The sequence below is a fragment of the Zalophus californianus genome, chromosome 8 (genome assembly GCF_009762305.2).
Source record: "Zalophus californianus isolate mZalCal1 chromosome 8, mZalCal1.pri.v2, whole genome shotgun sequence".
In the NCBI taxonomy this organism is placed as follows: Eukaryota; Metazoa; Chordata; class Mammalia; order Carnivora; family Otariidae; genus Zalophus; species Zalophus californianus.
The window spans coordinates 60663349-60678510 of record NC_045602.1 but is presented as its reverse complement, the minus strand read 5'-3'; the positions used below and the strand labels follow the sequence as shown (position 1 = coordinate 60678510).

The following is a 15162-nucleotide window of genomic DNA, read 5'->3' as shown; positions in this document are numbered from 1 at the left end:
TATCATTCTTTTCTGAGGGGAAGGGAATGAAAACCCTCGACTAGCCAAAGATTTATGACTCTACAATAGTGTTTAAACTTGTCCTGAAAGACAAGAATTCTTTCTCCTCCCCAAGCCTCCCAACTAAAGCAAGTGTTCTTCCCCGACTTGTGTCCTACTAAAACTTTCATTTTAGATTACCCAAGTCAGAAGAAACTGGTACTTAAACTGGTAATGACTTTATTAGAAAAATAAAATTCTCAGAAAAAGAAATACTGAAACATCTACTGCAAGACTTACCTCCCATATCCTCTGTAGAATGTAAGATGCAAAGGGAGGCATTCCTGGAGGTCCACCAGCAAACTCCATTAGCATAGTCAACAATTTAAAGAAAGGATTGGCTGCCTGTAAGACACATACATAACTGTGTATTTAAATGTACTTGAACCCACCTGTTTTAGAAGAATAGAAACATGTAAAACTCTTCTACACATCACATTTAAATCTGTGTTAGGTTAGCACACCTCAGGACTCCTGCATATAAACTTGAACTATATAAAGCAGCAGGATCAACTTGGGATACAAAGTCAATGGCATAGGCACCACATGTAACGGAATGTTAAAATACATGTACAAAACATGTATTTTTCTGGGTATCAATTTGAAAAAACCAATCAAAACTTTTATTAATGAGACAAACTTATTCATAGAATAATTTAGGTTAAAAGTTTCTTGTAGCATCCCTTGATCTCTAAGGTGTAGTTTACATTAATATTTGACAAAGTATCATGTAGCTATAACATTACCATTTTACAAAAATACATTTGTATAATACTGTATTATACTTCCACATCTTTTTTCATCTGGTTAGTCTACTTTTTTCTTGAACACAATTATGATATATGCTTCAAATCAAACAACTTTAAAGTTTAGTATCTATGTGGCACTCCAATATGTTGAACTCATACGTAAATTTGTATTTAACTGGGAAAATTACATTTATGATAGTAAGATATAAAGGAGTAATTCAGCTTATTCAAGTTACATACTAAAAATTAAGCTGTGTCATGGGAGAAACCTTGATATATTTTTTCAAGAACAATTAGTAGTCTTAAAAATATGAATTAACTAATGTGTACATACCTCAGGAGTCAACTTTGCTATTGATGTGAAAAGCATAGACACAATCTAAAACAAAACAAAACAAAACGGATTTCAGAACATTCTTTTAAAAATTACCAAAAAGCTTTAAGACTGTTTCTCAGCACTTACATGTTCTGCTAGTCGATTATTGTATCGACAGAGGCTGAAAATCAGATTACAAGTTTGTCTTATATTGATGCCATCACGAATATGTTGAAACAAGAAGGGGAATCCCTGTTAAAAGTAAAAGTTGTTCATTTAAGAACCATTATTATTTGTGAGATGATCAAATCCTCTAATATACAAAGTATTACCTTTCCTCCTGTTAATGCTGCCATGTCAGTCTGTGATAATGTCAAATGCCTGAAAGGAAACATCAGTGGAAATAAGTTTTTCTTCCCTCTGTGCTACTTTATAGCTATGTGCATCATGACATGCATCAAAACTGTCAATCCAATTACAACTGTACCAAGCCACCAACACAAAAAAATGATTTTTGAACTTTCTGCTGGCTAAACTTACTTGCTAAATACATATCTTTTAGACAATTTTTCAAGAATTGATATATGGAAGCCCAAACCTGCTTTAGTTCCCATTTAATTAACTCAATATTTTTGTGTATTATAAACACTAGGATAGGTCTGAGTTTTGTTTTTTTTTTTTGTGACATGAGACCCTTCAAAACAAAACAAACTTCTAATACTAAAGAGCTTCAGTTACCAGTTTACAATTTCTACATATTTCTTTACTGTAGAAAATTTCAGATACATACAAAAATAACAAGATAATGGAAGTATCCCATTATTCAGCTTCAAATTACTAATTCATGATCAGTCTTGTTTCATTTGTACTTCCCACTCACTCAATGTGGACAGTTCTGAAGCAGTTCCAGGTATTTTATCATTTAATCCAAAAACCTCAGTATTTATTTCTAACAGGTAAATTTAAAAAACATAACCACACTACCATTATTCACACTTAAAACCACAACTCCTTACTATCAAATAATATCCAGTCAGTGTATGATTACCTCAAGTGTCTAAAAAATTTTTAATAATTTGTTGGCTCATGATCCAAATAAAGTCCTCTGTTGCAAGTGGTTGAAATGTCTTTTAAATATCTTACAGACTACTGGTTTCCCCTCCAATTTTGTTTTTATCTTGCAATTTATGAGTTGAAGAAAGTAGGTGGTTTATCCTGAAGCATTTCCCACATTTCCATTTTGCTGATTGTATCCTGGTGGTGTTGCTTTAACCTGTTCCTTTGTTCTTGTATTTCCTATAAACTGGTAGTTTAGATCTAGAGACTTGATCATATCTAGGTTTGATCTTCTTAATCAAGCATGCTTTATTGGTGGTGGTATTGACTTTCTTCAGGAGGCACACAATGAAAGGTTGTCTTTTAACCAACTGAGCCACCCAGGCGCCCAAGGTTGTCTTTTTATAATATTTCCAGTCAATGATGATCATCTCCTAGAACCATTACTTCATTTGGGGTACAAAATACAGATACTCTAATTTCAGCATTACTTGCTTGTTCATTAGCTCATACACCTCCAAGATGGCGAGCTTCCTCTCATGTACCATTTGGTTGCCATGAGGTATAATTCTTGCTGGTAAGATGAATGCTTATCATTCCTTTATTAATGAGTTTCCAGAATTATGATCTGGTTTCCTAATATACTCCAAAGATTACAAGTAGTTCATTTGTTCTTAGGTACCATTACAAACTCATGGATTTAAATATCTATGATGTATTTTAGTCCTCTTGTAGTTATTCTCAGGTTGTCCAATCTATGACCAGTAGGAAAATCCATAAATTGGTTCTTGCCCTTTTAACATAATCTCAGTAGTCTGATAGCCTCTGCTTTCCAAAATAACGAAGTGTTCTAGGCTTCCCATTCATTTCTTGCCCAAGACCTGAATTGGCCATTTTTTTCAAGGAACCCTCATTTTCTTCCATAAGAAATGGTATCTAGAGACTACAATCTAGATGCCAGTGGCATTCACTCATTCACTCATTCTGAGTTGGGCAGGATTTCTAAGCCTTTTCAGAAAATGGAAGTAGAGAAAACATTTTTTGTTTGCTTAGGACAAAATACACCATAGACTCTACTGGTATTTCCAAATTCAAATTTAGTTTTAAAGAACTTACATAAAAAAACCTACAATTTTTTATTTGTACTTTTTTCTTTTTCTGAAAATCTTGGTTTCTAATGACATTGACAGTTACTTGCTTTATTCTATGATATATGCTAGTTTCAGGATAATAATCACAATTAACACTATGAACAATATACTTAGTAGAACAGTTTAGGATAATTTTACAATTCTTTTTGTCCTTCACGTACAACTAGGAATTTATAGTTAAATTAATGTGTTCTAAAGTCATTTTAGTGAATTCCTTTCCAGGCTACGCCACCAGGTCAGTATATAATTTATTTCAGTCTGCTTTTGATTTTTAGGGATTGCATTTTATTAACTTACTTATCATTATATAAAACATTTACATGGTTACAAGTTAAATCTAAAAAACAAAAACAATGTATATTCAAAGTCAAGTTTTCATTCTTGTCCTTCCCAGCAGTCTGTTTTTCCCTCCCCAACCACAGGAAAACTTTTTTTTTTAGGTTTTTGATTTAGTCTTCAATTTAAAAAAATACAGTAAATTCTTCCTATTTGTAGTACTTATGTTCTATAAAATGCTGTAAACACCGAATTAGTGATTACTGAATCATTGCTCATAAGAGAAATACAGGGTTAGGTTCTTGTGAGCCTCTGGTCACACTCTCTTCAACCAACAGATTACCTTGTTTTGTGTTTCTGTTTAAAGATACCTTATTTAATATATATTGTTCATTCATTAGCACTGAAGTCACAGCAAGTAATACTATTAACTCATACCTGAATGAAGCTTATCTAACGTGCTTTTTCTCGTTAAGGCACAGTATGGCCTTCTTGAGCTCAGAACTCTATAGATAGCACTTAGCACTATACTTGGGGGCAATTTTAAACACCAAGTCACCAACAAAAAGCACGAATGTGAAAACCATGGCATAAACAATGAAAAGGACATTTGTTTACAATATGAGAAGTGAAACAAGAAGTCAGAGTCACCCTGTTTGACCTTGGCTGGGAAGGAAGGTATGTGTCAAGTAACTCAAATTTTTTGCCACTCTGCATATGGACACCTGCAGTCCACAAATGATTGTAAAAGAGCCATGAGTACTGATTTGGGGATTGCAATAAATCCCAGCAAGTAAGCAAATTTGCAAACAGTAGATCCATAATGAGGAATAATGAAAATTGAGTATACATGCTCTCAATCTCTACACCCCCCCCCACCCCGCCCTAACCTCCCCTTCCTCAAAAGGTACCATACTATACACACTTTTATCCAACCCTGCTTTTTTTACTTGGTAATATTTATCCTAAAGCTCTCTCCATGGAAGTACAGATACATTCCATACTTCTTTTTTTGAGCAATAGAGTATTCTATTGAGTGGATGCCTGCTGTTTTCAATTAATCCCCTCTTTTTAAATATTTCCAGTCTTTTACTATTATAAACTAAATGCTTCAATAAATATCCTTACATATACATCTTTCTGTGTTTGGGGAACAGATTTCTAGAAGTAGCGTTGCCAGGTTAAAGGATGAATGCACATATAATTTTGCTAAATATTTTACTGTATATTTCTTCAACGTATATTTCTAACATGCCTCAGAGGTACAAAGTCATCTGATACAAAGGACTGAAATACTTTTGCCACAAGAGTTGGTAAATAGTAGTATTATTTAAAAGGAATTATGTAACAAAAGTCAGTGTAAAACAATTTGGCAAAAGGAGTAAAATCAAACATGCTTTAGCCATTTTGAATGTTGAAACATTTCACCTTTCTGAGCGAGACTGTTCAACCAACAGAGCAACTAAAGCTATCATTTTTTCCAGGGCAGCCGGCCTGTATTTTTCTTCTGCCAGAGAAAGAATATCTTCTTCCTCCTCCTCTTCTTCTCCCTCTTCCTCGGACAACACTTCAACTTGAGGCTAGAACAAAATATTACAACTAATAGAGTAAAACTGAATTATCTTGAGAGAAAATAACTTGACTGTTTTATAGAACTACCCAGGGTAGATGGTGGCAGGAGCATATATCACAAAGAAACACTCAAAGGCCTAACCCTGACTTTTAAAGTTAAACAATTCAGGATGATTTTAGACACAGCAGGCAGAACTGTAAAGAACAATGAGTCTCAATACTGTAACTATTTACACCTCACTTACAGGGATAAATCTTTTAATTTCTTTCTTCTTATAGGCAAGCCCTTTGGAAGATAAATCAGGATCAAATTTTATCTGAGTATGATAAAACAGTATTTCCTATTTAATAAAAATGCCAGTTACAAAAATTAAAGAATCCTTAATTTCTAGTGTTCAGATAATCCAAATAGCAAGTCTTCCAAAGACTTCCATTGCTTTGAAATTCAAGAGACTGAAATGATTTTATGATTTAACAAAGCAAAAGAAAAGCAGTCTAAACAGGGTAGCCATATAGGCAGGAATTAGATATTAAAAGTGCACATTCTGAGAAGTATTACAGTGTAACGGTTAACAGCTTAGCTCAGGAATCTGACCAAAGATCAAAACCCAACTCACTGTGATCTAAAACAAGTTAACTTCTTTTTGCCTCAAGTTCCTGATCTGTAAAATGGAGGTAACAACAGTACTTACATCTTAAGGTTGCAAAAGGGTTAAACAAGATATTATAAATGGAGCATAAGCCAATGTGGTCATTATAGACAACACAAAGTTCATGTTATGCTTTAATATTATGAATAGACCAAGCTACTTAAATTTTTGGAAGACTGTGAGAAACTCAAAAGCAAGGATTTAAAAATATGGCCAACAAAAATGTTCAATGAAACAACATGCTACTGACATGACCCCTAAGTAGGTGGTAGCCATTTGGCCTAAATTCATTTGCTTTGTTCCAGGGCCTTGCCCATCAAATTTATCATTTGATTATTTCTTCTCTTGCTATACCCATTAAAAATACCAACCAAACTCAGACCCTTAAAATTATCTAATCTCAGGGCTAGAAGGGACTTTAAAGCATTCTAGTATCTAATGACCTTCCATGATACAAACTTGAAAACATGGTCCCCTAAATCCCCAATATGAGAAAGAGCTGTACTTACATTTTCAGGCCCTTTGGTTCCCATGTAAAAATGTACCATTGTAGATATGGCTTGCAATGAAAGCAAAAACTGGCTCTAAAAATAAAAACATTGATTTAAAAATACAAAATAAAAACAATTAAGTTTTAAATATTGAAAATAGGTACATAATCCAAGAAATAAACAAGATACAGCCTTACCTCTTCTTCACCCATTTTGGCAAATTCATAAAGGAAGGCAAAATACTCTGTAAGATGTTTACTGTGAGGTTTTACACCATGTTCCATAATTAATAACAGAGTTCTCACAAATCGAGTGACACATGAACGTCCACCAATATCTTCTACTGAAGCATCCATATCATCCGACCTGAAGACACAATTTAATGTATCTTAGAGACAGTATAAAGTCTGAGGATAGATATTCTGGGAGGATAAGTATTTTTAAAAACCTAAATTTATCTCTTTCATTTTTGTAATAGTGAATACCAACTGCAACAAGTAGGTGGATTCCAATTATCATGTCTGGCTAAATCAATGCAAACAAAAAGACTAAGTCATGATGAAGTTATTTGTAGAGGATTTTGAAGATGCACTTAATTAAAAATAAAACAATCCTATTTTCTCTTCTTGATTTGTATTATTACAGATTTTTAAATAAAAGAACCTACTTTTTTTTTTTAAGTTTATTTATTTGAGAGAGAGAGCACGAGCGGGGCAGGAGGGGCAGAGGGTGAGGGAGAAGCAGACTCCCCACTGAGCAAGGAGCCTGACACAGGGCTTCATCCCAGAACCTTGGGATCATGGCCTGAGTGGAAGGCAGCTGCTTAACCGAGCAACCCAGGTGCCCTGAACCTAAATATTTCAATGTGGGTATCTGAAATACTCTAGGCAGCTCATTAAAAAGCTTAAAATGCTCAAAAGTTATTTCTTACCCGTCTTCCATTCCTGGCTGTAGATAAAGATGAGCATGCACAGGTCTGAGTCTCTGAATCACATGGATACACAAACGCTGGAACATCTGTAAATGAAAATTATAACAACCTAAGAGCCTGAACAAAGGTAACAAAGATACTGAAAAATTAACATGTTTCAAAATCCTCTGCCACCCATTTCACAGATTATCTTTTGCCAGAAATCAATGGCTAGGAGAAGGAAATAGGATTTAAGTTTATCTGAAAGAAACACGGATTAAAAAGGGTTGGGGATTCTCTAAGTAAGATATACAAATGGCCAGTAAGCAAATGAAAGATGTTCACCATCATTAGTTATTAGAGAAAGGCAAACCAAAACCACAACGACATACTACTTCACATTCATTAGCATAGCTAAAATAAAAAACACAGTAACAAATGCTAACAAAGATGTAGTGAAAATAGGAACCCTCATAGATTGCTGGTGAGGATGTAAACTGGTGGAGATGCCATGAAAAAGTTTGGTGTTCCTAAAATGTTAAAACCTGGAGTGACTATATGGCTCAGGACTTCTACTCCTAGGTAAAATAACAAAAAGAACAGAAAACATATGCCCATGCAAGTATTTGTGCACAAATGTTCATAGCAGCATTATTCAAAATAGCCAAAAAGTGAAAACATCCCAAATGTTTATCGACTGCTGAATGGATAAACTTCTGCTACATCCATTCAATGGAATTTAATTTAGCAATAAAAAGAAAGGAAGAACAGATACCTACTACAACATGGATAAACCATGAAAATACTGCTCAAAGAAGCAGATCATAAAAGATCACACACCGTGTGACTCCATTTATCATTTTTCAAAAGGATTTAATTTTTTTGAGAGAGAACAAGTGAGAGAGAGCCTGAGCTCTCAGCCAAGCAGACTCCCCACTAAGCAGGGACCTTGATTCCAGGACCCTGGGATCATGACCTGAGCCGAAGGCAGATGCTTAAGTGAGTCATCTAGGCACCCTTCCATAGAGACAAAAAGTAGATTAGTGGCTGCCATTGGTGGCTGGAAAGAAGGGACAATATAAAATTGGGGGTGACTGTTAACAGGTACGGCATTTCTCTTAGCAGTGTTAGAAAATTAGATGGTTGCACAGTCTGGGGATATGCTAAAAACCACTAAATTTTACACTCTGTATGATTTTGATGAATTACATGGTATAGGGGTTGTATCTCAGTAATAACTGAAAAGGGTCTTTTCAGATTAAATTTCTGGTTCTGTGTCCTAAGTGAATATAAAATAATATTCATTTTTCTTGTCAAATTTTTCCAGTGATTTAAGGAAAACAAATTGATTAATGTGACAATTCAGAATCTTTCACAGAAATGTTATATACTGTTCATTTAACTTTCAAGGCCATTAGAGTACCCTACCATGGTTAGAATACCTAAGATTCTGAAAAAGAATCAGCACAACTCATAAAGCAGAGATAATAGGATCTAAAAGAATAGGCACTTACAGCTATCTTCCTATAACCAGGAAATGTTAACAATTTTAATTACTTGCTTGAAAAGATAGTTGATTTGCTAGAAGAAGCTGATGAAACGATAGCAAAATGATTCTTATGGTAAGAGGTTGATCTTTTCAAAACTACCTTCAATGCTGGGTTAAAATACATTCACAGGCAAATTTAGAATTATTAACTTGAAAGCCACACTCTTTTTCAAATAAATATTTTCTTACCTGTCTCACAATTTGATTAGGGCACTTAATTAGTATCTGCATTGGCCACCAGTCATCATCAGCCATACGGTCCAAAAACCACTGTAAAAAAATAGTGTGATATTAACCTTCAACCAATACTTGTTGGATTAAAAAAAAAAACAAAAACACCCAAGGATTTTACTTCTAGTCTATGTTTCAATTATTTTAAGTTCTTACCAAAACAGATTCTTCCATTGTTAGAAAGTCTAAAACTCTAGGGGCGCCTGGGTGGCTCAGTTGGTTAAGCATTCAACTGTTGCTTTTGGCTCAGGTCATGATCTCAGGGTTGTGGGACAGAGCCCCATGTTGGGCTCCATGCTCAGTGGGGAGTCTGCTTGAGATTCTCTCTTTCCCTCTGTCCCTCCCCCTGCTCATGTGCATGCTCTCTCTCTGAATAAATAAATCTTAAAAAAAAAAATAAAAGGTATGAAACTCTAAAATGCCTAGAGTCATAATCAGGGTCATCTCATTACAGAATTACATGAATGCCATTTACATCACAGTGTAAACCTACATGATGGCAACCTGCACTGCATTAACATTATAAAATGGAATACTATTTTCCTCTTAGTCCTCATAGATACTACACTGCAGAACCTTTTGTTCCTATTAATATATGATCTGAGTATGATTTATTTTCTGCTTATAAAGAAATTATGCTCTCTTGGTAACACAAAACACCCCTCCGCCCATTCTCTTTTTAGAGAGAGAGAACAATGGGGGAGAGGCAGGAGGGAGAGCGAGAATCTTAAGCAGGCTCCATACCCAGTGCAGAGCCTGATGCAGGGCTCTATCTCACAACCATGACATCAAGACCTGAGCTGAAATCAAGAGTCAGATGCTTAACCCACTGAGCCACCCAGGTGCCCCCAAAAAACACCCTTCTTTATGCTAAACAATTTCCTATTGATTTCAAGATATCTCTTAATCACATATTTAACTCCTATATTGAATTTTACTGTCTATGTGCATATACACAATTATTGACAACGGTAGAGAATTTTTTAACTCCTTGAGAGAGTTCTGGAGGCCAATCCTTAGTAAAAACAAACAAAAAACTGGAGTGGCAACTTTATAAACAAAAACAAACAAAAAACAAAACAAATGATGACCTAATCAATATTCTGGATCTATCAAACAGCTTTAAAAATAATCACAAAGGGGGAGGGAATAGAGGAACTTGTTAACTAACACCAGGAGGATATAATCAGTCAAAGCAATCATGTGGAGAATTCTGTAGACCAAATGACAAAGTAGCAAAGAGAGGAAAAAAAGTAACTTATAGATAAAAGTTGATTTACAAGACAAAAGCAAAATGTGGTCCTTGTTTGAATACTAATTCAAAGAAGCCAACTGAAAAAAATATTTTTTAGGCAATTAGAGAAAAGTGAACACAAAATGAGTACTGGATGATATTAAGGAACCACTTGTAATTTTACAAGGAGTGAATGAAATCATGGTTTTATATATATACACATATATATATATTTTAAAAGTTCTCATTTATTAATAGAGACATATTCAGTATTTATGGATGTATGATATGTTATTTGGGTTTGCTGAAAACAGGCATGGGGGACAGCAAGAGATTAAGACAAAACAATGTTACTGTTTGTTGAAATTGGGTGATAAGTACCTGAGAGTTCCTTATCTTCCTACTTTAATGCTTGTTTTGAAATGTTCATTACAAAGTTTTAAAAAATTATAGCCTTTTGTTTGAAATCTACAATAATCAGATTCTCTAATTCCATTGCTCCAAGGCATAATCAGACAACATTCTGTGTAAAAAAAAAAAAATCTTCAACTAATTTCATCTACTGCACACTATGTTATCTCCCACCTCTGGAAACTTTTAAGATCTGCATTTTTAGAAAGGCTTATACCACACTTTGGAAGCTAATCAAAAAATGATAAAATGATGTTAAGGTGGCAATAGGGGTTAAGTGACCATTACCTGTGAGCAGATTATCCTTAGGGATAAATTATTATAGGGATGTATTAGAATATAATATAGAAAATAAAATGACATAAACTGATATACTGGGATATATGCATTTTTATCTTGGAGGAGGAAGATATCCATTTTCAAGTATTTTCTGATAACATTCAAAATTAGTTAAGAAATATCTGATACAGTTTTTTTAACTTTCTATATTTTTCCTTCTAAGAGAGTGGGGAGAGGCACCCAAGGATTTAAGTAACTTAAAAATCAATTATTTCATCAGTGTAATGGATATGACATAAATTATAACCTTTTTGGCTGTTAAGTATTTTGGGTAACAATTTACACTGGAATTCCTATAATTTATAATACAATAATTTTGCTGTAACATCTAAGAATAAAAGAAAACAAAACAAAAAAGTGCATCTTAAGCTATGTATTATTTGCTGAATTATTTCACCTCACCTCACAAGCTGCTTGACTATTATTAAATTGTTTGGTCAACAGTTCAATCCACTGAAGCATTGTGGGCTAAAAAAAAAAGAAAGAAGTCATTTAAGGCATGGACTTCTGAGCTAAAGATAAAGAAAACCAAAAGCTATCCGATAAATGACACAAAAATTTACAAAACACATACCTTTTCTTTTGAATGTATAAACGTCTCTAGGACAAAGGAGGTGCTTAACTGTAAGAAAACATTAAGCAAAAAATTTTTAATTATTTTAAAGTAGTCAATTTTGAAAAAAACTATCTAAGGCTTATATATTACCTTTGCTGTCATTAGGGACACAGCTTTAGGATCTGGTAATGTACTGGGAATACAACTACATAACTGCCACATAAACCTAGAATTTAAAAATAATAAGTTACATTTCTTACAGAATAAGATTTGTTTTAAATGTGTAACAAAGAATCTATTACTAAGTTTACCAAACTTACCCAAAATATGTATGTTCAAAAATGTTTTTGTCTTGAAGAAACTGCATGTTATCATGCCAAATCCACTGAAGAAAAAGAAAATGGTAACATGAGATATCAAAAGCATTTGCTTAATTACATTTTACCAGTATTTTTTTTAAGACAAAAAAAGATTTGCTCTAAAAGAAACAAAAACTATACAGGGACTTAAAATTCATGTTGGTTTTTTTTTCAGGTATGTGGAATATAAAAATAGTTACTAAGCCTGCTCCAATTTATCATTTTGTATCTGACTACCTCAAACAATCACAGTTCTTTAAAAATACAATTATAGGGCGACTGCCTTCAGCTCAGGTCATGATCCCAGGGTCCTGGGATCGAGTCCCACATCAGGCTCCCTGCTTGGCGGGAAGCCTGCTTCTCCCTCTCCCACTCCCCCTGCTTGTGTTCCCTCTCTCGCTGTCTGTTAAAAAATAAAAAAAATCTTTAAAATAAATAAATAAATATAATAAAATAAAAATACATAATTAAAAATACAATTATAAAGATTTTGAAAGGACTCCAAAATCCCATCTGTCTAAAGAGCAAATACATAAATGAGTAAAATTATGTTGTGTTACATGTTGATAAAAACAGGTTATGAGAAAGATTTATGTTCAAAAACAGGCAAAATAAAAACAATTCAGATTGGCAGACCTAAGTCAGGTGATTTCCTTATTTTTTTTTTTAAGATTTTATTTATTTATCTGAGAGAGGGTGAGAGACAGCATGAGAGGGGGAGGGTCAGAGGGAGAAGCAGAGCAGACTCCCCGATGAGTGGGGAGCCTGATGTGGGGCTTGATCCTGGGACTCCAGGATCATGACCTGAGCCGAAGGCAGACGCTAAACCGAGGCACCCCTCCTTGTTTATTCTGTAACAATTATGAACAATGATTATTATTTTTTTAAGATTTTATTTATTTGACAGAGAGAGATGAGACACAGCGAGAGAAGGAACATAAACAGGGAGTGGGAGAGGGAGAAGCAGGCTCTCGGCTGAGCAGGGAGCCCAATGCAGGGCTCGATCTCAGGACCCTGGAATCATGACCTGAGCCAAAGGCAGACGCTTAATGACTGAGCCACCCAGGAGCCCCAACAATGATTATTTCTAACATGAGCCTTATATAACTGCTCTGCTAACTTTAGTTTTTGTGTTCTTTTAGTTCTCTGTACCCTAAACATGCTCTAAGTTAGTATTCGTTCCATGAAATTATTTTTATCTGGAATGAATTTCTGTTCTGATTATTGATATTACTGCCTGTGTTTATTCCTCCTAAAGATTTTCAACTAACTCTCCTTGCCTCCCAGCCCACTACTCCAGCCCAGTACCAGGTCTTATAATCATGTTTTAGGGTTCCTGCTTCACATTGGTACAGACCTAGTCACTGAACAGACTGCTTCAGAGTTCTTGGTCCTTTAGCATTTCTATGCACACTGCCTTCTACAAAGCTGTAGCCTCAAGAAGGGTTTGAGAACCTTCACCCATCAGAGCTTTTTCATAGCAATGAAGCTCCATTTCAAGCTTCTTACTTCTAGCCATGAGCTCAGCTCCAGATCTGTGTCATAATTTTTATCCCCTTTCTCTCTCAAGAACTCTCCACCACAATTGTCTGATTTGGGCCTAAAGCCTGGTATGGTAGTCCTGTGGTTCCCACCAGACTCATTGTTTTTATTTCTGTTCCATTTCTGTCCTACAGAAATATTCATCTTGTTTTTTGACGATCCTTTTTACATTTTTATCAATACAACATATGTGGAGCCATGTGGGTGTGTCTAAGTGTAAAATTACTGCACTATAGGTATTTTCTATATACCTCTTCAACTTCGTTTTGGGCTACATATCTTTGCACTTACTAATAACAGCCTCAGAGGTCATCTTTCAGCTTCTAAAACATGCCAATACACTATGTCTTTACTAAAGGAATTTGTACATAATACTCTCTTTGCCTGGAGTATTCTCCACATGATTAAGTCTTCGCTAACTTTCATGTCTTAGTTTGAGCTTAATCTGAAGTATTTCCTAATCACTTTCCCCAGAAATCCCAATCAACTACCCTTTCTGAGCATTTTGTTTTATCCACAACAGTCATTACAATTTATAATGTTTGTTTACTTAATAAATTTTATGGTTCTGGGACGCATGGGTGGCTCAGTTGGTTAAGCATCCAACTCTTGATTTCGGCTCGGCTCATGATCTTGTGGTCGGGAGATCAAGCCCTGAGTGGGGCATGTTCAGTGGGCAGTCTACTTGCGATTCTCTCTCCCTCTCCATCTGCCCCCACCTCTCTAAAATCAATCAATAAATAAAATCTTTAAAAATAATTTTATGGTTCTAAATTTCCTATTTACTCTTTGGGAAAGTCTGCTACTAGCTATATTTTAACTGTACAAATCTAAAGGACCAAATTCCAGTTTATACCTAAAATCTATGTTAATATTAAATAACAGTATTATTATACTTTAGTATTTAGTAAAATGTGTATGCAAATTAACTTTTCAATTAATAAGCTAAAACAATGATAGGAAAAAAACCAGTTGGTTTAGGTCTGCAATCAAGGGACGCTTGGGTGGCTCAGTTGGTTAAGCCATCTGCCTTCAGCTCAGGTCATGATCCCAGGGTCCTGGGATCGAGCCCCACATCAGGGTCCTTGTTCAGCAGGGAGCCTGCTTCTCCCTCTCCCTCTGCCTGCCGCTTCCCCTGCTTCTGCACTCTGACAAATAAATATCTTTTTTAAAACAAACAAACAAAAAAGAATATTCTAATGTAGTACAATGTGTTTTTCTTGTTGTAGTAGAGCAAATATCTGGGATTCTCTTTTGTCACATATAAATCAGTGGTTCTGAAAGAATGGTTCAGAGACCTGTGGAGGATACCTATGACCATTTTAGGGTATATATAATATCAAAACCATTTCCTTAGTAATAGGATGAGGCTATTTGCCCATTTTTACTCTCATTCTCTCCTGAGCAACAATGGAGGTTAAATAATGAATGAAATCACAACAGAGCAAATGCAAAAAGCTATTATGAGACTCCAGCCGTCATCTATTAAATCAGATATTAAAAAGATTTGCAAACATATAAAACGGCCACTTTTCTCAATGAATGGTTTTGTTCTGAAAATTTTTTTTTCATAAAATGATATAAAAAATAAAAATTATATTAGCATGTCATGGGCTTAATTTTGTTATTTTTAAATAAATTAAAACAAATTTTTAAAATTTTTATATTTTATCAGTAACATTCTAGGGAGTCAGGATACCAGTTAAGAGTATTTTTGGGGGGACGAAAATC

At 34.6% G+C, this 15162-nt stretch overlaps 1 protein-coding gene across 9 annotated transcripts in view; it reads right to left on the bottom strand.

Moving 5' to 3' along the window:
- Positions 1–15162, bottom strand: part of USP34 (ubiquitin specific peptidase 34) — a 267250-nt gene that overhangs the window by 31357 nt on the left and 220731 nt on the right. For all 9 annotated transcript variants that reach the window (XR_003524622.1, XM_027621741.1, XM_027621744.1 and 6 more), the window contains 13 exons: positions 11851–11915; positions 11681–11756; positions 11549–11596; positions 11377–11442; positions 8949–9029; positions 7232–7317; positions 6498–6666; positions 6319–6393; positions 5016–5167; positions 1437–1485; positions 1252–1356; positions 1123–1167; positions 280–384 (listed from right to left, as the gene is read on the bottom strand). Coding sequence is in view for 8 of the 9 variants with exons in the window: in XM_027621741.1 (XP_027477542.1) it covers positions 280–384; positions 1123–1167; positions 1252–1356; positions 1437–1485; positions 5016–5167; positions 6319–6393; positions 6498–6666; positions 7232–7317; positions 8949–9029; positions 11377–11442; positions 11549–11596; positions 11681–11756; positions 11851–11915 (1122 nt within the window). In the remaining variant the exon portion in view is untranslated. The remainder of the gene's footprint in view (positions 1–279; positions 385–1122; positions 1168–1251; positions 1357–1436; positions 1486–5015; positions 5168–6318; positions 6394–6497; positions 6667–7231; positions 7318–8948; positions 9030–11376; positions 11443–11548; positions 11597–11680; positions 11757–11850; positions 11916–15162) is intronic.